The sequence below is a fragment of the Dermochelys coriacea genome, chromosome 6 (genome assembly GCF_009764565.3).
Source record: "Dermochelys coriacea isolate rDerCor1 chromosome 6, rDerCor1.pri.v4, whole genome shotgun sequence".
Lineage (NCBI taxonomy): Eukaryota > Metazoa > Chordata > Testudines > Dermochelyidae > Dermochelys > Dermochelys coriacea.
Window position 1 is genome coordinate 33,804,528 of NC_050073.1, and position 23,559 is coordinate 33,828,086.

A 23,559-nucleotide genomic window follows, 5' to 3' on the forward strand; every position below is an offset into this window, starting at 1 on the left:
TACTCTGAAACCTCTCGTTACAGTGTGTATGGTAACACCCACTGTTTCATGTTCTCTGTGTATATAAATCTCCCCACTGTATTTTCCACTGAATGCATCTGATGAAGTGAGCTGTAGCTCACGAAAGCTTATGCTCAAATAAATTTGGGGTTAGTCTCTAAGGTGCCACAAGTCCTCCTTTTCTTTAAGCAAACCTCTGACAATGCAACAGAATGGTAAGCTGCCAAAGTTGCCCTTTGTGATAGTACTTGAAAAGAATTAGGATATTTTATGTATTCATTCCAGGTTTGCCTCATAAGACTTTACTGACAGCTGGCCTTTGTTGGTGGGAGAGACTTCTCTTAGTAGTTCTCAAAAAGAAAAGGAGTACTTGTGGCACCTTAGAGACTAACAAATTTAATCTCATGAAAGCTTATGCTCAAATAAATTTGTTAGTCTCTAAGGTGCCACAAGTACTCCTTTTCTTTTTGTGAATACAGACTAACATGGCTGCTACTCTGAGACCTCTTAGTAGTTCTGCAGTTCTTGACATCTAAAACAGCTAGGGTTGCCAAGCCTCCAGGATTGGCCTGGAGTCTCCCGGAATCGGCATTGATCTCTCGGTGACTACTGAAAGCAATCCAGGAGATTTTAATAAGAGATTTTAAGAAAATGACATTATGTCTTGCTGGGGGGAGGGGAAGGCGAGCTCCCGGAATAGATTCATAGATACTAAGGTCAGAAGGGACCATTCTGATCATCTAGTCCGACCTCCTGCACAGCGCAGGCCACAGAATCTCACCCACCCACTCCTATGAAAAACCTCACCTATGTCTGAGTTCTTGAAGTCCTTAAATCATGGTTTAAAGACTTCAAGGAGCAGAGAAGCCTCCCTCAAGTCAACCATGCCCCATGCTACAGAGGAAGGCGAAAAACCTCCAGGGCCTCTCCAATCTGCCCTGGAGGAAAATTTCTTCTCAACCCCAAATATGGCGATCAGCTAAACCCTGAGCATATGGGCAAGATTCACCAGCCAGATACTACAGAATATTCTTTCCTGGATAACTCAGATCCCATCCATCTAATATCCCATCTCAGGGGATTAGGCCTATTTACCCTGAATATTTAAAGATCAATTACTTACCAAAATCCCATTATCCCATCATACCATCTCCTCCATAAACTTATCAAGTAGAATCTTAAAACCAGATAGATCTTTTGCCCCCACTGCTTCCCTTGGAAGGCTATTCCAAAACTTCACTCCTCTGATGGTTAAAAACCTTCGTCTGATTTCAAGTCTAAACTTCCTGGTGGCCAATAGCTTCCGTCAGAGTTGGCAACTCTAAGCACAGTCTTCCTATATTTGCCCATCTTATCAACTCTCCATGTCATTTAAAATCTCATAAAAACTCTCATTTATCATGTGTCCATATTATGTATTTTACATAAATTAAATATGCCCATATATGACAACCACCATCTTCGCTGACATACTGTCGATCTCTGGAACTAAAAACACGAACTGTTACAGCTTGAGATAAAGATCTGAAAGTTTTGAAACTATTTTCATATAGGACAACAACAGTTAGTTACAATTTTACCTTGGGCTTCAGGTGTATATTACATGGTACTACTTGCGTGGAACCAGACTTTCCAGAAAAGATCATTTTCCAAACCTCCTTCATTTCAGATCATTTTTAAAAATAACTTGCCTCTGTTAAAAAGCTTTCAACACCCCCCCATTATGCTTTTAATTAGTCAATTAAACCCAATCATAACTTCTTTAAAACTTCTCACATTCAAAATGTCAGTTAAGCAATCAATTAATTATGCTCAAGGAAAGATGCATTACTCTGCTTATTACTGTCTAAATACAATATTCACAGACAGGTGAACAATAGTTCTCTTGCTATAAAAAATATTTTAAATTACTAACATACCTTATTCCTGTCCAATGATTTGTTTTAGATTTCACGTAACTGCGCCTGATTTTGTCTCAGTCATTCTTCCTGACTAAAAGGTAACAGGGTGACTGAATTTCTAGTTATCTCACACTCAGTCAGCCCCTTATCAGCTAGGAATGTTGACAAAGTACATTCCAAACAGTCACATGCTTGCTTTTAGCCTGTCGCCTGCATGCTGGATTTTCTCTCCTGTTTGAGCTTTGGCCCTAAAGAGTTTCAAGTAGCAAACGAATAAAACAAGATACAAACCAAATGTGTTAAGATTAATCAGCGTATTTTTTCATTTAACTAGGAAGGTGGGCTGGTTTCTATGGGGTGAATAAAGATGAGATGGTGGGAAATGTTACAGTTTGGAAGTATTTTCATGAGGCTACTATTATATTGCTCCATTATATCTGCTGTTAAGAAACCAATATCAACTTCTAATTATTCCTTTTTTAAAAAAATTGAACCGGCACTCCTACATTCAATTCAGACCATTCTTTTCTTTCTTGGTATTTGATTTAGTATTTCACTTGAGCAGTTTTAGTTTTCAAGAAACTATCACCTATATCCCCCCAAAACAAAAGACACACATCAGATATGGGAATATAATCTGAAACATTAATCTTAAAAAACAACAACGAGGAGTCCTTAGAGACTAACAAATTTATTTGGGCATAAACTTTCATGGGCTAGAACCCACTTCATCAGTTGTATGGAGTGGAAAATACAGAAGCATGTACAAATACATGAAAAGATGTGAATAGCAAAGTTCCTGTAGTCCATTGTCTGTAGCCAGAGACCACCGAACAAAAAGCCTTCCCTTCCCAGTGAATTCTCAGAAGAGACCCACTGATCACAACTGCTGCTATTACAATGTCAACTCCTCCACTTTCAAAACAGATCAAGGGAGAGATCCACATAAATTTCTTGCCTAATATATAATGAATGGAAACCACATTGCTAATACCCTGTGCATTTCTGGCTATTTACTAATCTATATTCAGAAGCATTAAATTTGCTTTTACAAGCAAATACTCTTAATCCCATATCAAACATTAAACAGACTTGCCACAATACATTTCTGAATCTACTAGCATCAGGTGCTCCAGGCTCTTATTTATACCTCCTGCAGTTAAGAGGCCAATGTTGTCATTTAATTCCAGAAGTGGAAGGAAAACAAAAAGCCATAGATCCTGCTGGGGTTGGGAAGAGAAGGGAGTGCTTGCTTTATGTCATGTTTGTCTCCTTTAGGGCTGAGAAGCTGACCATTCTTGGCAAGATTGTTCTCTTACCCTGTAAAATGCCCTGTAGAAAGCATTACATGTTCTGAAGCAAACCCGTTATGATGTTTTGGGATGGCAACCAGCAAAAATGTCTGTGGACTGTGCTCCTATTGGAGCCATGCTGTCATATGTGGTTGGAGAAAGGGGGGAAAAAACAATACAGTGATTCAGGAACTCTATGTGCATGACTCTAGCCCACAGCAGATCTGCAGGGGAGGAGGTATCAGGTCTGAGGACAAATCACACTGAAATGGAGCATATCAAAATTAAATTTAAAGTGAGAAGTTTTAATGAAAACTAGGAATTGTTCAAGGATATCCTACTGGATGTCCAAAAAGCCGCAAGTCCACAGACAATGTAAAAAATTACGCTGAACAAGAAAGAGGCTTGGTTAAGAGGATTATATATATAAATAAATAAAAAGATAGAAAAAAGGGGAAGTAAATGGCAATGAATACAAGTTTAAAAAAAGTATGCTATTGATAAGGGAAACCAAAGAAATCAATGAAATATAAATGGCCAATAGGGGAAAAGATAGTAAGGCAGCATTTTTTAAACATATTAGCAACAAGAAAAACCCCTACATCAGGTATAGGTCCATTGTTAGATGCAGATGGTAAAACTATAAATAGTGATGTAAAAAAGGAGAAATATTCAATAGATTATCTATTCTGCATTTAGAACAAAGCAGGAGGATGTATCCAGCCTGTATGTATGATGATGTGGATGGAATTGAAAGTTTACTATGTAGTGACAAAAAAAGATGTGAGGCAGAATCTGCTAAAATTAAACATTTTGAAAATCAATAGGCCCAGATAATTTACACCCAGGAGTCTTCTGAACCACTAATGATAAAACAACAACAAATAATCTTGGAAAACTAGGGAAATTCCCAAAGGATAGGAGGACTGCTACTGTAGTTCCAATATTAAAAAAAAAAAAAATGTAAAAGGCATAGGATGACCAGATGTCCCATTTTTATAGGGACAGTCCCAATATTTGGAGTTTTGTCTTATGTAGGCCCCTATTACCCCCCACCCCATCCCGATTTTTTCACCACTTCCTATCTGGTCACTCTAAAAAAGGGATGACTCAGGAAACTACAGACCAGTTAGCATGATTTTAATCCCAGGTAAAATAATGGAATGGTTAATTTGGGATTCTCTCAGCAAAGAATTAGAGGCTAAAAAAAACCCCCCAAAAAATCAAATGCCAGTCAGCTTCATTTCATGGAAGGAAGGGCTTGTCGAACGAGGACAGGATTTCAGATCTGGTTGATAAAGGCAACGTGTTGATATAGTATAGTTGAATTCTTCCAATGCATTTGACTTAATACCACATGGCATTTTGATTTAAAAACTTACATTATATGGAGTTAACAGGGCACACATTAAATGGATTAAATTTGCTCTATTGACAGATCTCAAAATGTAGTTGTTAATGGAGAGATATCAATAAGTGGGACTGTTTCTAATAGAGTCCCAAGGGGATCAGTTCTTGGTCCAACGCTATTTAATATTTTCATCGGCACTCTAGACAACGATGTAAAATCTTTGCTAGTGAAGTTTACAGAAGATAAAAAACCATTTATGGGATAATAAATACCAAGGACAGGCTACTGTTACACAGTGATCTGAATCACCTGGTTAAATTATCACAATCCAGCAAAATGCATTTTAATTCAGCCAGAGGCAAAAGAAAATACATTCAGAAACTAAGAGCACAGATTATGTGAGGTTTAATGAGCTCAATTGATTCAGTTTATCAAAGAGGAGGTTGAGAGGTGACTTGATCACTGTGTATAGGAACTTGCACATGCAATAGATCCCTGTAAAAGGAGGCATTTCAACCTTGTTGACTAGGGCATAGCAAGATCCAATGGCTGGAAATTGAAGTTAAAAAACTTCAACCTTGAAATAAGACATTTCCTACCAGCGAACACTGGAACAGCTTACCAGGGAAGATGGACGACTCACCATTGCTTGGGGTTTTTAAGAGCAGATTAAATATCTTTCTAAAGGATTTGCTTTAATACAGCTTCTGAGAGAAAGTCTACAATCTGTGTGTGCAGGAGATCAGACTAGATGGTCATGGTGGTCTCTTCTGGCCTTTGACTCTGAGAATCTATGAGTCCCCATGTTCACCCTTTTCCTTCATGAGCTATGGGTAGGATGGGATTGCCTGTATAGTCCCTTAATATGCTCTTAACACAGGAAGCTCTCCATTAGGATAATGGCTATAATCAAATCCCATGCTTCAGGGCTCCAGGCAGTTGCCTACAGGAGTCGGGAAGGAATTCTGCCCCCAATCCACACTTGGTAGGTGAATGCTGGATATTTTGTTCCCACCTTCTTCTGAAGCAGAGATTGCACACAGTTGGACCAGTGCTCTGAGGCCTCTATCTAGATGCCTAGCTGTGGGTCTTGCTCACATTCTGAGGCCATACTGAGTACCAGATATGGGTTTGGGAAGGAATTTCCCCCACAAAGTGGCTGGACCCGGGGCCGTAAGAACCCATGCACCTAGAACTGAGGTCTGCAGGCAGATGCCGCTTTCTCGGTTACCACCGAGAGGTACTGAGAAGCTAAACTCTGCAGCATGCCCCATTCTAAGGGGCCTGAGCAATAGTGCTCTGTGATTCCCTGATTGGCTGGCATTCCCCATATAAACCAGGATGCCATTTCTGGATATTGTCTGAGCAATGCAGCCTCTGGTGTGCTTCTGCATTAGACTCCGCCCCACCACTCCTTGCTGAGACTTGCCTCCCAGCTCTCGACCTAGGCTTGGCTCCAGACCCTGATCTCTGGTTTGCTGTCTTTGGCTTATGACCATTGGTGGCTCTGGTGAAACACCCTGACCCAGCCCGACCCCACTTCTCTACTCATGCTTTCAACCTGAAACAGATTTGGGCCTGTGATTTTGAACTGGCCAGGCCCCAGATTGGTCTTTGACCTTCAGCCCTGATACTGAGCAGCTCACTCTGTGCCATAGGCCACCTACCGCGAGCCCTGACAAGGTTTTTTCACCTTCCTTTCTGTAGCATAGTTTGCCTGCTGAGATCATCTGGGCATCTCACTTAATCAATTCCCTGCCATTACGGGGGCCTGGATATTGGTGCCACCTTGGTCTCTTCCTATGGCACACATTTTAGTGTTTGAGCTAACTAAAGTCTTTCATCTTAATAGAGGGGTATTTGGGTGAAATTTAAAGCTGTGTGATATAAAGGGGATCAGACTAGATATTCTAATGGTCTCTCCTGGTCTTAAACTCTATTGGCTTCTGCAGGTCTGGAAGAAAAGAAAGGGGCATACTGTTCAGTAACTGACCCTTTCCCTGATCAATATTTAACATTAGTTAAAGACAGCACTTGCTGATTTGGCTTTGATAGTGCCTGTTTATAACACACTTTATAAAACAAAGGCAATTTAGCCCTTAAGATGAAAAACAACCCAAACCCATCAGCCTCTGAAGATATTATTAAAACGGGCCTATTCGGCACAGACACTTGGCCTTCCAGATATTTCAAGAATTCAGATGATGGGCTCCGCTAGACACTTGCCCAGCCTATTCAAAGAAAATTAGTCAAACAGGCCAGCTCCATGGAAGGGAGTTATAGGTCAGGGAGCCCATGTAAACAATCTCTCTCCACCACCTTAAGCATCACCATTAGCCTGTTCTCCACTCCCTACTTCCAATGCTTACCCCTCCTACTGCTTGGGATGGGCAGGTCTTAGAAGTTACATATATCTTTGGAGACTGGGGGAAAGCAGGTCAGGACCAGGTTTCACTGGAAGGTTTTGAATGTGAAAATGCCATAGGCATCCAAAACCCCATGTCTGCAGCTAGGGAGTGGTAAAGGGGTGTGGTGTATCTCATCAGTAAAGTGGGAGTGTGAATGTGCTGAAAAGGAAAATCAGGCCATTTGAGCAAAAGGCAGCAGCTTTTTTACATGTGGTGGAAAATGACTGTAGAAACATGAAAAGGCATCTCCAACAGTTGGTTCTCAGCCATTTGGTCAAGACCAAGTGACACTTCCTGGATGACAAGCCCAACACAAATGATGTACATTATAGCATATTTGGACCAAGCAGCAGCAGAAAAGAGAAGCAGCTTGTCTCTTTGGCGGAAGGAGAAACAATTTTGATTTTGGAACTAAAACTCTGAAGTGCTTATTTAGAGTTCTGCATGTGGAAGCATCAGTGCATAGCCAGGACAAATAAGACTTTTAACTTGCAAAGGACATCAAACAGTTTTTTTAATCCTTTCCTCTTTTCTAAGCCAGCATGATTAAGACAGGCTCCTATTACATATGCTGGATGAAAACATAACTCCTCGAGCAGGTGCAGGAGCCTCTGGAGCCTTTCCCAATTGCAGGTCATACTATAGCATAGCTCTCTAGCACCATTAGGCCTTTGTGGTAGTTCTAGCAATAACTAAAAGAAAAGGAGTACTTGTGGCACCTTAGAGACTAACAAATTTATTAGAGCATAAGCTTTTGTGAGCTACAGCTCACTTCATCGGATGCATTTGGTGTTTTTTTTTTCCCACCAAATGCATCCGATGAAGTGAGCTGTAGCTCACGAAAGCTTATGCTCAAATAAATGTGTTAGTCTCTAAGGTGCCACAAGTACTCCTTTTCTTTTTGCGAATACAGACTAACACGGCTGCTACTCTGAAACCTAGCAATAACTGGCTCTCTCCCTTTAGTTTAGATAAAGAAAATATCAGCAGTGCTTGGAGAGAAGTTACTATTTACTTGTTCATCGACAGACATTTTTACATTCTTGGCAATTTCAAACATTCTTTGCCACATACAAAGTGCCAAATACACTTTCAGACCCAGTCACAAAAGGAGCTACAATTTGCATTTGAGGTTTCATTAAATTTACTTAGAATAAAAATGTAGAATATAGGAAATTTTAATACTTAGCCTCGGTGTAAAATTACCTTTTAATCAAATGTCAAACTCCTTTTATGGACATCCAAAACCAGCAGGTCTGCTCCAGCTAGGGAAATGTCAATATGGAAAATGTGAACTTGGAAAATGTTTGATGAGACTAATGTACACATTTCTGCTAGTAGTCTGACTTACCGGGTCAGGCTTGCAGTATTCAGCCTGACAGGTTTCCATGCACTACTGAAATTATGAAATATATAATAACTGACATGATAAAATCGATTGTGTTAAGACTATAATAATTGCATTTTGAGGCTTCACACACCCTAGTGTTTTACAGTTTATTTTTTTATTTTAAAAAACTGGGCAAAGGCTTACCTACAGTATTTTATTATAACTTGGCAGGGAATGACACCTAGTTTCTAGATATGTTTTAATTCTAGATTCACTATGCGCTGAGAAATAATAAGTCAGTCTTTTAGAGGACTTGGAATTACCAATACTTAGTGCAATAACATTTATATAAATCCTGTACCTAGTGCTATGATTATTAATTTTACTGTATCATTATTATGCTATATCAGGCAGTAATGTGATCCTTACTCCGACAAAGTGAGGTAGAGTGCAGGCTGCGTTATTATCATCTTAAAACATTCACTCCAGTGTTGAATAGGAAATAAAACAACCTCAGCATTTACTCAGATTGTAAACCAAACCTATCATCATATGAGTCCTGTTTTATTTATTTGTTTCTGAGCTACAATATTTAAGTTTTTTAGCTATTTAGTACTGGAAAGATGATAAAACCTGAAAATATATTTAGCTGGAACCAAAGTTGAAGTGCACCTCCATAGGCAATGTTATGCTTTTGGCCTGAATTATAAGATAACTGTAAACACAATATCTCCCCCAATAAAGATATCTTACAGATATGACAGGCCAAATTACCCAAATACATTTTGTACAGATTGAATGTCTGAACGACAGCTGTAAGCAAGAATACTTTAGGTCTATACTGTTTCTATACAATTCCAGTAAGATTTCCAAATCCAGTACTGGATATCCAGAAACAGAGATTTTTTTATCATGGCTATCTCTATTTCACACTTGTGGTACCCCTACTATTTATCTCGTTTTCATGATCTAATAAAATAAATCCCTCCTTATTCAGCTCTTGAGAGATAACAATTCCTTCCACAAAAGCCTCCTTTCACACACAGCAAATTACTTTTAAACCTCAAAATCTGTACAATCTTAGAGCAGTGCATCGTACTATGTTAATAGGAAGAGCTGGAAATTGCAGTGGCAAGATCAGATGATATATAAAATGAAGAATTATCAGCAAGTGGAGCTTTAAGCACAAGGGGGAAAGAACTTTTACACATTTGTCAGCTGCTTATTGCAATGGAAAAAGACACTTAAGACAACAGCTGAGACTTTGATACCTAGGATTTGTCCAGATCCATTATTCAAAATCCTTCTAAAAGGCAAATGTGCAATTGCTATCCCCCAATGCGTTCTTGAAAACGCACAGAATAGTCCCCGCTACAAGTCCTATGAACTAATGAGGAGGAGGTTTTCCAAATGGGGGAGGGGAGAACTCTACATTTTTATCATAGACACCCTAAATCTAGCTCTGACCACTGTGAATCCCCCTGCTCAATTCTTGGCAGGGATTCTGAAAGGTGGTCATGTTGGGACTGTAGGAGAGCACTGCTGGCTAGAACATGGGTGCAAATAACTGTGGAAAAGCAGAATCAATGTTTCCTTTTTTGGGGAAACATCTGAAGAGAGCCAGTTTGGCCCCATTGGTCGTAAGATGACTTCTAACTTGTGGCTTTTGTTTGCATAGTGTTGATTTTTTCCTATATCTCTGCTGAATAGCTAGTACAGTAAATGATTGCAATGTTAGTTTCTGAAGATTTATCATTTCCATGCAGAGCAAACCTAGAATAAATTATATCCGTACTGAGTACTAAAGTGTCCACATCAAGCCCTGACTATTTATATGGGGGAGCCAATGCTATCTGGCATGCAGCAATAGCTGAAGTGTAAAAACACTCCTACCACTCCTCCTCTCCCCTGACCACACTTCTTAAGGGCTGTTAGAAGAATTGATATAGCAGCTCTATATCTACAGAGGGGGGAAATTCCCAGCTCGCCAAATCTGCTGACTTTGAGCCAATTTGTGCTGGGAGATCAATGAAAAGGAGTCATCATGCATCACAGAACTGGGTTCAATGTTTTTTTTGTTTGTTTGTTTGTTTTTTTAAAGTACAAAAAAGTGCTATTCAGAAAAAGTACTCCAGCATTGTGTTTTAACTCAGAAAAAATAGATGAATGAAAATGAATGCAAAATGAAGGCTCTCTTTTACTCTCCAATGTCTCTCTGCGAGTCAGTTTTCAATGTCATGTGTGCTAATTCCACCTGGTGCTAGGGAGATCAAACTATATTTAGATTCATGATGCTTCTCAACAGTTAAGTTCTACAGTCAAGTTGTTTCCGGATATATCAGTCTCGATTGGCACTACACAGAAGAGTGTCTATCCTCATCCCAATGTGGGAGAGTCAGCTGCAGACGAAAATTTATAGAAATGTATAGAAGTTTATTTTTTCCCTTAAATCAGCCAAAACCTTCAAATCAAATATTGATATTGTATGCAACTCACTTAAAAGGGCACTGATGAAGCTAAAATAAATTATTTTTGAAAAAATAGAATTCCTTTACCTGTGTTATTGCTAACGTCTTAGATCACTAAAATAAAACAAGAATTTTGAACCTTTAATTTACTTTACACTATTTATGCACTTCACTTATTTGCATTTCTCTCAGCTTGACCAATGAAAACTGACAGGTCATTTTATAACTTCCAATTATAGTTTATAGATTAGTAGGCCAAAAGAGACCACTGTGATCATCTAGTCTGACCTCCTGTATAACACAGGCTTTAGAACTTCCCTGCATTAATTTCTGTTGAACAAGAGCATATCTTTCAGAAAAAAACAGTTAATTTCACTTTCAGGTCCTCATGTACTAAAACAACTCTGCAGTGTCTGAGTTCTGAACAGAGTAGTGTTTTCTTGATAAAAAAATATTTCTGTAAAAATTTTATAAATAAGTTTGAGGAAAACATTATTGGCATCAAGTTTGGTAAAAGCTATGTTTTACAAATTCCATATTTTGGGCCAATTTGACCACACAGTGTCCCTTAAATTTCTGTACAAATAAGAATGATCTATTTCCAGTGGACAATATTATAATTAATTAATCCTTTCCACCTATACAATAACACTCACCCAAATATCTCTCTGACATTGCACCCCATATTCTTCATAATGATCTTATTATGATAGGATAATGGCATAATTATGATGCATTTTGTACAAGATAAGTCATGTGAGGTGACATTGGAAAAGTTTTGATTTGCTGAATATGAATTATCCTATTTGTATGCATGTATCATTTTTGTACCTGAAGTAATGAATATTGACTATGTATCCGTATTTCATATGTAGTTACACCTGGGTAACAACCACTAGACACTGCCTATCACTAGACAAGATGCTTTCAATCTAGATAGCTGGCTGGGAAGGGCCTATTCAGGGCAATGAGCCATTAGGGCAAACAATAGGCCTTAGGAGAGAAGCTGTGCCTTGTTCTCTTCATAATGAAGGAGAGGCGGACCGGGTATTAAACCCATACACTGGCCAGATTTGACCAGGGTAGGACAGTACTGCTCTGGGGTCCCAGGCTGGGAAGCTGGTGGTTAGAGAGCCTGCATGTAACTGCAGCTGGGTATGTCCCTACCTGTATGAATGCTGGTGAAAGTGCAGGCTGGAGGGCTCTGCAGCTTGTCACAGCAGTACAGTGCGAGAGGGAGCCAGGTTGGTGGGTCAGAGGGCTCAGTGGTACCCCAGTTCCAGGTGGCACCCCAGGGGAAACCCGTCCCAATCTCCAAGTGCTTTGCAAAGCAGTAATATCCCAGTGTTATGGGCTGAGAATTCTGAAAAGTCCATCTCAGTTGCATTTAGAGAAGTGGGGAGCAGAGGGATTTGGCAGTAAAAACCAGTTCAGCAAAGTATTTAAGCACATGCAAATTTTAAATTTTGAAGTCAATGGGTCATAAACTCATTTGTAAACTTAAGCTTGTTTTTTAGTCTTTTGCTGAACTGTGGCCTAGTGGTTTGATCCAAAACCCAATTAAGTCAATGGAAAGACTCCCTTTGACTTTAATGAGGGTCCATTCAATGTCTATTAAAGAGCTCTTATTGGTAGATAAGTACTAGCTAAGAATGTATGGGCCGGCTATTCTATTTAATCTGTTGAATGGGATGTTTTTAATTAGTGTGGAAGCACCCAGAGTAATAAAAAGGCACTTGTTACAAATTAAGAGTAGATGAAATAAAATAAATAAAATTATTTAAAAAATACGTATAGTATTTCAGATTTTTCTACTCTTCTTTTTTCCTTGACATCTGGCAAATAGATTTACCAAGTTTGTCAGAGTTACATTTCTCAAAGTGAATATGGTCAGGAAAATATTTCCATGTTTTCAAGAGTCTGCAGCTTTCTAATGGCCAATGTACAATACTCTATGGTGAAGCGGTTTAAAATAACTATAGACATTTTAAAATCTATGAAACTAGATTGTTACTCATGTTAAAAATCATGTGAGAATTATTCTCAGGTGAAGTGGATCCAAACATTCTTAGGGGAGAAATGCATCTTTGCAGAGCCTAACACACAAAAAAGCATTAGCAGTGCAGAATTTCATTTGGAATTAGCAAAATGAAATGGTAACTAAATATGTATCATTTAGCTGACCAAGCCAAGCACAGTCAGTGGTTAATTTTTAATGTTGAAATTATATCCGCTTTGTGATACGTCATTTGGTCCTTGCACTACTGAAATATTTAGTAATAACTGTGGTACTATATCCAAAATCATTTTACAGCCAGTCACCCATAATAATCTTAGCTTTCATTTTGCAGTGTGTCAGATACAAATACAAAGCATTTTTAAATGACACAGACCTGCTCACCCACAGCCACAGAATCTCAATACAGTTCTTACTTGTATTAAGTAATTACAGCTGTTCAATTAACACAGCTTTATTCTATCTTAACCTTGTCATAACAATAATCTTGTTCTAAATTTCAGAGAATGTTAAGCCCTACTTAATGAGCTGCCTACATCTAATACACCCAATAAATTTCCCATGAAACTCAGTTCTGACTTACCCTTCTCTGACATGAGGGTAGATTTGTCCCACAGTGTTTGGAATCAGAGTCCTAGCAGGACTAGAATTTGAAGTCTAATAAAAAAAGCCAGGCAGGACTAGCTACACCTCTCTTCCTCTCTGTTTGAAAACCGCACTGACACAGCTTTTGAGGCTGTTATAGATTCATAGATACTAAGGTCAGAAGGAACCATTCTGATCATCTAGTCCAACCTCCTGCACAATGCAGGCCACAGAATCTCACCCACCCACTCCTACGAAAAACCTCACCTATGTCTGAGCTATTGAAGTCATCAAATCCTGGGTTTAAAGATTTCAAGGAGCAGAGAAGCCTCCCTCAAGTGACCCTTGCCCCATGCTACAGAGGAAGGCGAAAAACCTCCAGGGCCTCTCCAATCTGCCCTGAAGGAAAATTCCTTCCCAACCCCAAATATGGTGATCAGCTAAACCCTGAGCATATGGGCAAGATTCACCAGCCAGATACTAGAGAAAATTCTTTCCTGGGTAACTCAGATCCCATCCATCTAATATCCCATCTCAGGGGATTAGGCCTATTTACCCTGAATATTTAAAGATCAATTACTTATCAAAATCCCATTATCCCATCATACCATCTCCTCCATAAACTTATCAAGTAGAATCTTAAAGCCAGATAGATCTTTTGCCCCCACTGCTTCCCTTGGAAGGCTATTCCAAAACTTCACTCCTCTGATGGTTAGAAACCTTTGTCTAATTTCAAGTCTAAACTTCCTGGTGGCCAGTTTATACCCATTTGTTCTTGTGTCCACATTGGTGCTGAGCTGAAATAATTCCTCTCCCTCTCCTGTATTTATCCCTCCGATATATTTACAGAGAGCAATCATATCTCCCCTCAACCTTCTTTTAGTTAGGCTAAACAAGCCAAGCTCCTCAAGTCTCCTTTCATAAGACAAGTTTTCCATTCCTCGGATCATCCTAGCAGCCCTTCTCTGTACCTGCTCCAGTTTGAATTCCTCCTTTTTAAACATGGGAGACCAGAACTGCACACAGTATTCTAGGTGAGGTCTAACCAGTGCCTTGTATAATGGTACTAAAACCTCCTTATCCCTACTGGAAATACCTCTCCTGATGCATCCCAAAACCGCATTAGCTTTTTTCACAGCCATATCACATTGGCAGCTCATAGTCATCCTATGATCAACCAATATTCCAAGGTCCTTCTCCTCTTCCGTTACTTCTAATTGATGCATCCCCAGCTTATAACTAAAATTCTTGTTATTAATCGCTAAATGCATAACCTTACACTTCTCACTATTAAATTTCATCCTATTACTATTACTCCAGTTTACAAGGTCATCCAGATCCTCCTGTATAATATCCCGATCCTTCTCTGAATTGGCAATACCTCCCAGCTTTGTATCATCTGCAAACTTTATTAGCACACTCCCACTTTTTGTGCCAAGGTCAGTAATAAAAAGATTAAATAAGATTGGTCCCAAAACCGATCCCTGAGGAACTCCACTGGTAACCTCCCTCCAGCCTGACAGTTCGCCTTTCAGTAGGACCCGTTGTAGTCTCCCCTTTAACCAATTCCTTATCCACCTTTTGATGTTCATATTGATCCCCATCTTCTCCAATTTAACTAATAATTCCCCATGTGGCACGGTATCAAATGCCTTACTGAAATCTAGGTAAATTAGATCCACTGCGTTTCCTTTATCTAAAAAATTACTTCAAGAACTTTTTGTGCACCTGGCTTCTCAGTAGCATTCCTGTCTGTTATGCATTCAGCTAGTTCATACTAAGGAATCACAACTAGTTACACCACATTCACCTTTGGGATATGTTTTAAAGTTACAGAAATGTCAGCAGCTTCAGAAGCATCATTTCTCACAGTTTCCACACTCCTAGTCTCAGGAATCTGGGGGTTCCCTGATCACAGGCTGAGAGAGAACAGGAGCCTTACGGTCTGTGTGGTCTCACTACCTTTACTACTGCAAATGGTCTGTTGTTAGAGCCTTTCCATTCACTCTGATGGGTTCTGGGTCAAGCCCTTATTTTCATAAGTACAAAATTCATCTCTACAGGAACCATGAAATCACAACCAATCCTTTCCATAGTAAAGGATTAAAACAGACACTTACAAAAATGCAGATAAGCAATGATGAGCATAAAACTTTCTGGTTATGTTATTTTGGATTTACACTCTATGAATATAACTAAATTCCATGGCACCCTAAATACTTACATCTATAGCAGATACTCCCGAAAAGGCTTCAGCTATAATTGGTTTAGATTTAAAACCAAATGAGTGGATTTAGTGCTTTGTGACTGGTAGTCTCTATTTATTGATAGAACAGATATAGAGCATGGGCAATAGTCAGACAGCTTCCCCCGCATTACCTGCCAACATGCTTCAATCCTATCCTAGAGGGACCAAATTGCATGGCCCTGTCTACTTTAGCACTTTGTAGCTGTAATTCACCACTGAGAGTATCAATGACAAAAGTGGCATTGTTCCATAAGTTGTAAGCTTTTCAAGGCAGGGATTTTTGTTTTTGTTGTTTTATTACGTTTATGCAGTCCCTAGCACAATGGGGCTGGGTCCTGTAGGTGCTGCTGCAATAGAAATGAATAACAATGCTGTAAAGAGGACTTTTTTGGTCACTTTCCATTGTCTATCCCCACTCTACATTACTCAGGAAGATCTGAACCAGTCGCAATAGGGTTAGGCGACCCAGAAGTGAGAACACCCATAGCATCTAGGGGGAATTCTGGTTATGAATTTTGCCAATGAGAAAACAGTTGAGTCTCAGTTCCTATTCAGTTACTGACATTTGCTGAACAAAAATGCCAATTGTGAGGTTTTGTTGCTTTAGTTTTAAATGATGATACACTCACGAGCTCTCCCATCGGCTTCACTACTCCAGCCCCTGCGAGTGGCAATAGCTTTGTTGGTGGGAGATGCTCTCCCACCAACATAGCGCTGTCCACACCGGCACTACTGGGAGTGTAACTTGTGATTTATTCACCCCCCTGAACAACACAATTTACACCGACATAAGCTGTAGTGCAGACATAGCCTTAGTGCAGAATGGCAGGCACTCTCTTGGGTACATAAAGCTTACTGTACCTGTGCTTCATAAACTGTTCCGGCTATTGCTTTACTTTTGTATTCAAATCCAGCCCTTTATGGTTTGGTTCCTGGCTATCTTGAGACCACTCTTCCTCAAATATCATGACAGGTTTTAGAGTAGCAGCCGTGTTAGTTTGTATCTGTAAAAAGAAAAGGAGTACTTGTGGCACCTTAGAGACTAACACATTTATTAGAGCATAAGCTTTCATGAGCTACAGCTCACTTCATCAGATGCATATAGTGGAAAATATAGTAGGGAGATTTTATATACACAGAGAACATGGAACAGTGGGTGTTACCATACAGACTGTAACAAGAGTGATCAGGAAAGGTGAGCTATTATCAGCAGGATAGCAGGAGAGGAGGGAAGGGGTGTGGTTGCTGGTAAGTATTTGCTTCAAGTTGGAGGGCTGTCTGTAAGCAAGGACTGGCCTGTTTCCTAAGATCTGTGAGATTGATGGGAATCCTTCAGGATAGGATGTAGATCCTTGATGATGTGTTGGAGAGATTTTAGTTGGGGGCTGCAGGTGATGGCTAGTGGCGTTGTTATTTTCTTTGTTGGGCCTGTCCTGTAGTAGGTAACTTCTGGGTACTCTTCTGGCTCTGTCAATCTGTTTCTTCACTTCAGCAGGTGGATACTGTAGTTGTAAGAACGCTTAATAGAGATCTTATAGGTGTTTGTCTCCGTATGAGGGGTTGGAGCAAATCCAATTGTATCGTAGAGCTTGGCTGTAGCCATCACCTTCAGACCCCAACTAAAACCTCTCCAACACATCATCAAGGACCTAGAAACTATCCTGAAGGATGACCCATCACTCTCACAGATCTTGGGAGACAGGCCAGTCCTTGCTTACAGACAGCCACCCAACCTGAAGCAAATACTCACCGGCAACCACACACCACACAACAAAAACACTAACCCAGGAACCTATCCTTGCAAGAAAACCCGTTGCCAACTGTGTCCCCAATCTATTCAGGGGACATCATCATAGGGCCTAATCACATCAGCCACACTATCAGAGTCTCGTTCACCTGCGCATCTACCAATGTGATATATGCCATCATGGGCCAGCAATGTCCCTCTGCCATGTACATTGGTCAAACTGGATGGTCTCTACGTAAAAGAGTAAATGGATACAAATCAGACGTCAGGAATTATAACATTCATAAACCAGTCGGAAAACACTTCAAACTCTTTGGTCACTTCATTACAGACCTAAACATGGCAATTCTTCAACAAAAAACCTTCAAAACCAGACTCCAAAGAGAGACTGCTGAATTGGAATTAATTTGCAAACTGGATACAATTAACTTAGGCTTGAATAAAGACTGGGAATGGATGTGTCATTACACAAAGTAAAACTATTTCCCCTTGTTTATTTCCCCTCCTACTGTTCTTGTAAAGTGCTGGAAATGGCCCACCTTGATTATCACTACAAAAGGTCCCTCCACCCTCCCGCTCTCCTACTGGTAATAGCTCACTTTTCCTGATCACTCTTGTTACAGTCTGTATGGTAACACCCATTGTTTCATGTTCTCTGTGTATATAAAATCTCCCCACTATATTTTCCACTGTATGCATCCGATGAAGTGAGCTGTAGCTCACGAAAGCTCATGCTCTAATAAATGTGTTAGTCTCTAAGGTGCCACAAGTACTCCTTTTCTTTTCACATATCATGAGAGATGGAAAAATCACTTGGGTCCCTTTCACTACCAATCTTTTGATTTCAGTGCTCAGGGCTGAAAGTGTATGACTCTTAATTCTGGAATTCATGTCCAAGTTCACTGAGCAAACCATGAGTTTGACGACTTCCAATGGATGATGTACACATTTATTTGCTCATGCTTTTTCTTGATGCTTCACCAGAGCTGCCACCATTGAATGAATGCAAAAGTAATTTCCAAAACAATTTGTCATTTTGAATAGGCTTCTGTGAGTCATGTATATGCCTAGACACAGGGTTAGGTGTCTTCTTAGACGTAAGTAAAAACAAAACATGGTGTGGAATTTGAGGATTAATATAATAAAGTGAAAAACATTAAAAAAGGAGAAATATTGTTCTGCAAGCAGAAATATTGTTCTACAAGAGACCCAAAGATAGATAGTACAAGTTACTACTAATCTGTTGGTTTTGAACATGGATAGCCCAGGTACTTCACCCAGATCAACACAGTTCATGGCGTACTAGACAGGGCTGCAAGATTTGCAACTACAGATAATGATGTTTTGGGAAGAGAACTGTGGTTTCTGTTTTGGATGATTTCCCATATGGAGGAAAGTACTTTATGAGAAAACGTGCATTTGTTACAAGATTAGTATAAAACAGAGGAGTCTAAATTCAAAGGGGATAATACTCAGAGTATTATCTGCCTCACAGAGATGTGAAGCTTAATTCATATTGGTACAAGAGAGAAGCCAAATGCAAAATCCCAGATCCAAACTCCCCGGAGCTCTGTGGTTCAAGGCCAACGAATTTAGATGGTGCTATAAAATGTAAAACCACTATATGGAGTACTAAATATTGATATTTTAATAAGTACTTTCCTTTACCTACCATCGGGCCAGGTCCTGAGAGCCCAAGTTCTTACCTAGGAAACTCAATGGAAGTATACCTGAGGGAGGACTGAATAAGAACTGACCTCAGGATTTGGCCAACAGATTCCAATACTGAGAAATTAAATTTAACATTTTAAAAAGCCACTAAATCTGCACCAATTTCCCATTCCTTCCTTTCATAAGGTCCCAGATAAAGATTTTCCAACCACAAAACTGCACCTCTAGAGTAAGCAGTTCAAAGATAGGCCAGACTAACAAAGACAAACAAATGGCAGAAAGTATTCCAGAAGCCTTAGCACATATTAACAGCAGGACAGCTATGGTAGGTGATGCACACTGGATCAGAATCTATGGCCACAATTAGGAAAGAGCAAAATGGTTTGGCGGAGCCAATCAAAACCATCACCACCCACCCATACAACCAAACCTTTCTGAAGCTTTGAAAACACTTGGTTAACTCTCACCCCACTCACCTAACCACCACATATCTGCAGCAGCAGGTCTTCTTGCGGAGGTATATTTTGGCAGTTTACACCCATTTCTCCTCCCCCCCTTACACTGGGTCTCTTCTTCAAGAGGTTGCCTGATGGCCTGCTCATCACTCCGGTGAGCCTCAGTCGCCTTAACTAGATGACCAGGTGGCTCATTTCCCTACCTGCCTGCTAACCCAGCCTTGCATGCTCTGATGCAGCAGGAGCAAACAGTGAATCTCTCTGCTATGCTTACTGCTCTCCTCTCTTAGTAAACACTAGGGGTGCTTTGGAGAGTCAGGATACCCCTGAGTGAGGACACCACAATGCAGAAGGCTAGGACCATATGAGATCCCTTTAATCCTTTCCATATTAGCTGCCTCAGAAGCACATACCACTGCATACAGTCACATTCTGAACTAAGGACTAGAGGTGAAAGGTTCTGTATCCAGTTACAAATCCCAATTCAATTATTTTTCTCCAGGTGAGGACAACAGAAAGTGGAGTGGCAGCACTTTTAAACTTTGCTTTCCACCTCCTTCTCTCCATCCTCCTCCTCCCACCATAAAATGAGATCTCTACCACCTTCCTAGATCTTCAGCCCCCAGCTATGCTAGCCTAGTACAGACAGCTGAAGTACACTAAGGGCTCTAAGGGCTAAAACTTGAGTAGACTGCGGCAGCTTGAATTCCATTACTAAAAGAATTGAACCACGAGATACAAGAGTCAATATTAATCCCAGTCAGATGGAAAAGTTGTTCGTGACGACTCACCAGGTTTTCCTCCAGCCACTCCCGTATAGATCTTGCTGTATCCCCTGGTATCTGATTCCGTAATGCTTCTCTCTCTTGAGGATCCTCTAGCATTTCTAGTGCCATTTTCAGGTCTTCTAGCAGATGCAAAATTTGGAATGTGCCCAAATATACTGATGGAGCAGGTGACACAATGTCATATATGCCATTTGCATACTCTGTGGCTGCCTTAGTACCTAATACAAGTAGTAAAGAGAGGGAGAAAAGAGATTTTTATAAAAATTTTAAAGGTCTCCAATAAATATATGGATATAATTCGATGATACAACAATAGCTACACCCAGATGCTACTCTATGAGCAATATTAACAATTAATGAAAAAGGAAATATGACATCTTTCTGATAGCACTTACACATTTTTGAGTTAGTTGTTATTTAAACAGACAAATAAATGTCCCCTTTCAGAATGAGACAGAGGTGTAACATTCAGATCACTACATTTACAAAGAGGATACTGGGTGCTGGATAGATTTGCTAACGCCCCTTAAACACAAACCAAACCACCCCCAAACCACCTGCAATTAACCTTTGCAACCATTAGATGTCACAATGTAGTTGAAAGACCCCACACTAGCCGCATTTCTCCTGTATTACAAAAAGGACTTTTGTTCTATTTTAGCAAGAAATCCAGGTGAGAACAGGTTTCATTACAATCGTGACAAAAAAACTAAGCTTTGGCAGAAAAAAAAAATCATAGTTAGCTATATAGATTGCTAGCAAATCCCTCTCATCCTCTTAAAACAGAATCCAGCAATACTGAGAAATTCTTTCCTCAAGGCACAGTACATGTGCAACTCCACTAAAGTCTTAGCAGAGGGCAGAAGTTAGCTCTTAGATACAGTCTTGGTTCCAAAGTATCAGCTTGGTATTGATTAAAATTACCAAAAGATGGATAGGAAATTGGAACTGGAAAGAACTCATTGCTGATGTAATGCTTTCCTATCACTTAAAAAAACCCCAACAAGGTGAGGGTAAGAAGACATTTCCCCAGGACATGATGTAAATTTAGCTCATTCAGCAAGGCCCCCTCCCTTCATATGGTAATCAGGCATTGATTGGGTTGAAAGAGTGCCAACTAAATGCAAGCCTCAGAAATTTGGATTGTGGCTTCAATGTGGAGGAGTTTGTTTTCCTTACACAGGAAAACTGGATAGTATCCTTGGCTTAGTAAAACACTTGACAGCACAGAAGATAGTCATTAGTAGTTTAAGCTCTCTCTCTCCCCCCCCCCCAACAATGTGGGAAGGGAATGTCAGAAACAAAAGGTTTCAGAGTAGCAGCCATGTTAGTCTGCATTCGCAAAAAGAAAAGGAGTACTTGAGGCACCTTAGAGACTAACAAATTTATCTGAGCATAAGCTTTCGTGAGCTACAGCTCATTTCATCGTAATGCATCCGATGAAGTGAGCTGTAGCTCACGAAAGCTTATGCTCAAATAAATTTGTTAGTCTCTAAGGTGCCACGAGTACTCCTTTTCTTTTTTCAGAAACAAAAGTGGCAGCAAATAAGGGCTAACACAGGGCGGGGAAAAACTTCTGTTTGTAACTGTTAAACTCCAGTTAGAACATAGGAATTGCCTTACTGGATCTTGTTCCATCTAGTCTAGTATCCAGTATGCATACTATTGAAGAAACTGAAAGAAACTCCCTGGTGAGCCATATGAGAGATAATTTGTTCCCCCATGAAACCTTCTCTTAACCCCCAACAGTTAAGAGACTGGCATAAACCCACAAAGTTTTTTTCTTCCTTCAAAAACATTTGCATTAGTATTTTGTTGCAATTCTGAATATTATCTATATAAATGTTCAAGCCCTTGCTGAATCCTGATAAATTCTTGGCCTCATCAACTTCATGCATCAATGAGTTCCACCTTTTAATTATGGCTTGTGTGAAAAAAAGGAAACTCTCATGAGAAGGGTCCCTGAAGAGGAACAGGGAATGAGGATGGGGTAGAAATAAACGGTAGGGTAAAACCCTCTGCCACAATATCGAGGACCCAGCGGTCTGAAGTTATAGTGGTCCATGCGAGGAGGAAAACAGAAAAGTGGTTGGAGAACAGCAGGACAGACAGATACAGAATATCCTGTGCTCAGGTATGATCAGTAAGAAAAATAAATCCAAGCCTTTAATTTTGCTAAATAAAGTGTCTTCAATGCAATCAAATTTCTTCATCAATGACTCAGGGCCTATTCATCATTCACCACCAGGGGGCTATCAGGCAGTATCTTGCAAGGTGCTGAGCATTCTAGCTTTGATGCAACAAAGCCTCACTGACTTGAAGTCTATGGGACTACTTACTTTTTTAAAATTAAGCACATGCTTAAGTGCTTTGCTGGATTGGGGCCATAGTGCTCAGCAGCCTGGAGGATCAAGCCCCTATATGGGTAACTTTCATTTTCTGGAATGGGAGCTAGACACACAGATCCCAGTGCATCATTGAGAGAACATAATCCTTCCTCTCCCCTTTCCAAACACATGCACACATTGTCCTCTTTTGTGCTGTTATTTTTAATCCAATTTGCTGTGAGTTGCCATTGCAGCCCTTTTTCTCTTTGATTGAAGGGGGGAGGGGTAAACAAATTCCCCTGGAGGCAATGCCAAGGCACAGTTCACCAGGGAGGGAAGTGATGTAGCAATGTAGATGCTCATTCAACATTTTAATTCATACAGCTTCCTATTTTTCTGGCTGAACATTGGCAAGACTCAAACAGATCACTGACTTACTTCCTCTTGTTCAGTTCCTAAATATCTTTGTATTAAATAGAACATGCATTGTTCATCTGAAAAGGAGAATAGAAGAAAGAAACTGAAAAAACAGAACTAAAAACCCACAGGAACTAGTTTAATTAAATACGATATATGTTCAATTTAACCATGTCCACACTAAAACTGCAAAGAGCACAAGCAAGTTACAATACCAGACAGAAAAGGAGTACTTGTGGCATCTTAGAGACTAACACATTTATCTGAGCATAAGCTTTTCATGTACCTCACGAAAGCTTATGCTCAAATAAATGTGTTAGTCTCTAAGGTGCCACAAGTACTCCTTTTCTTTTTGCGAATACAGACTAACACGGCTGCTACTCTAATACCAGACAGGTATGTGAATGCAAGAATGAAGATCGCCTTGCAGCCTGAAACCTGATGAGGTGCTAGGATCAAAAGAAAGACTGCACGTGTTTTCCTACCGTCCCCTTCTTGCTTAAAAACTCAAGAGGGGAAAGATATGGTTAAAGCAAAGGCACTTAACTGAAACT

At 39.9% G+C, this 23,559-nt stretch overlaps 1 protein-coding gene across 7 annotated transcripts in view; it reads right to left on the minus strand.

Moving 5' to 3' along the window:
• The window catches only part of PPFIBP2 (PPFIA binding protein 2), a 205,280-nt gene that overhangs the window by 109,443 nt on the left and 72,278 nt on the right, over positions 1-23,559 (minus strand). For all 7 annotated transcript variants that reach the window (XM_043517349.1, XM_043517362.1, XM_043517351.1 and 4 more), the window contains exon 3: positions 20,265-20,479. In XM_043517349.1, the coding sequence (XP_043373284.1) occupies positions 20,265-20,479 (215 nt within the window). The remainder of the gene's footprint in view (positions 1-20,264; positions 20,480-23,559) is intronic.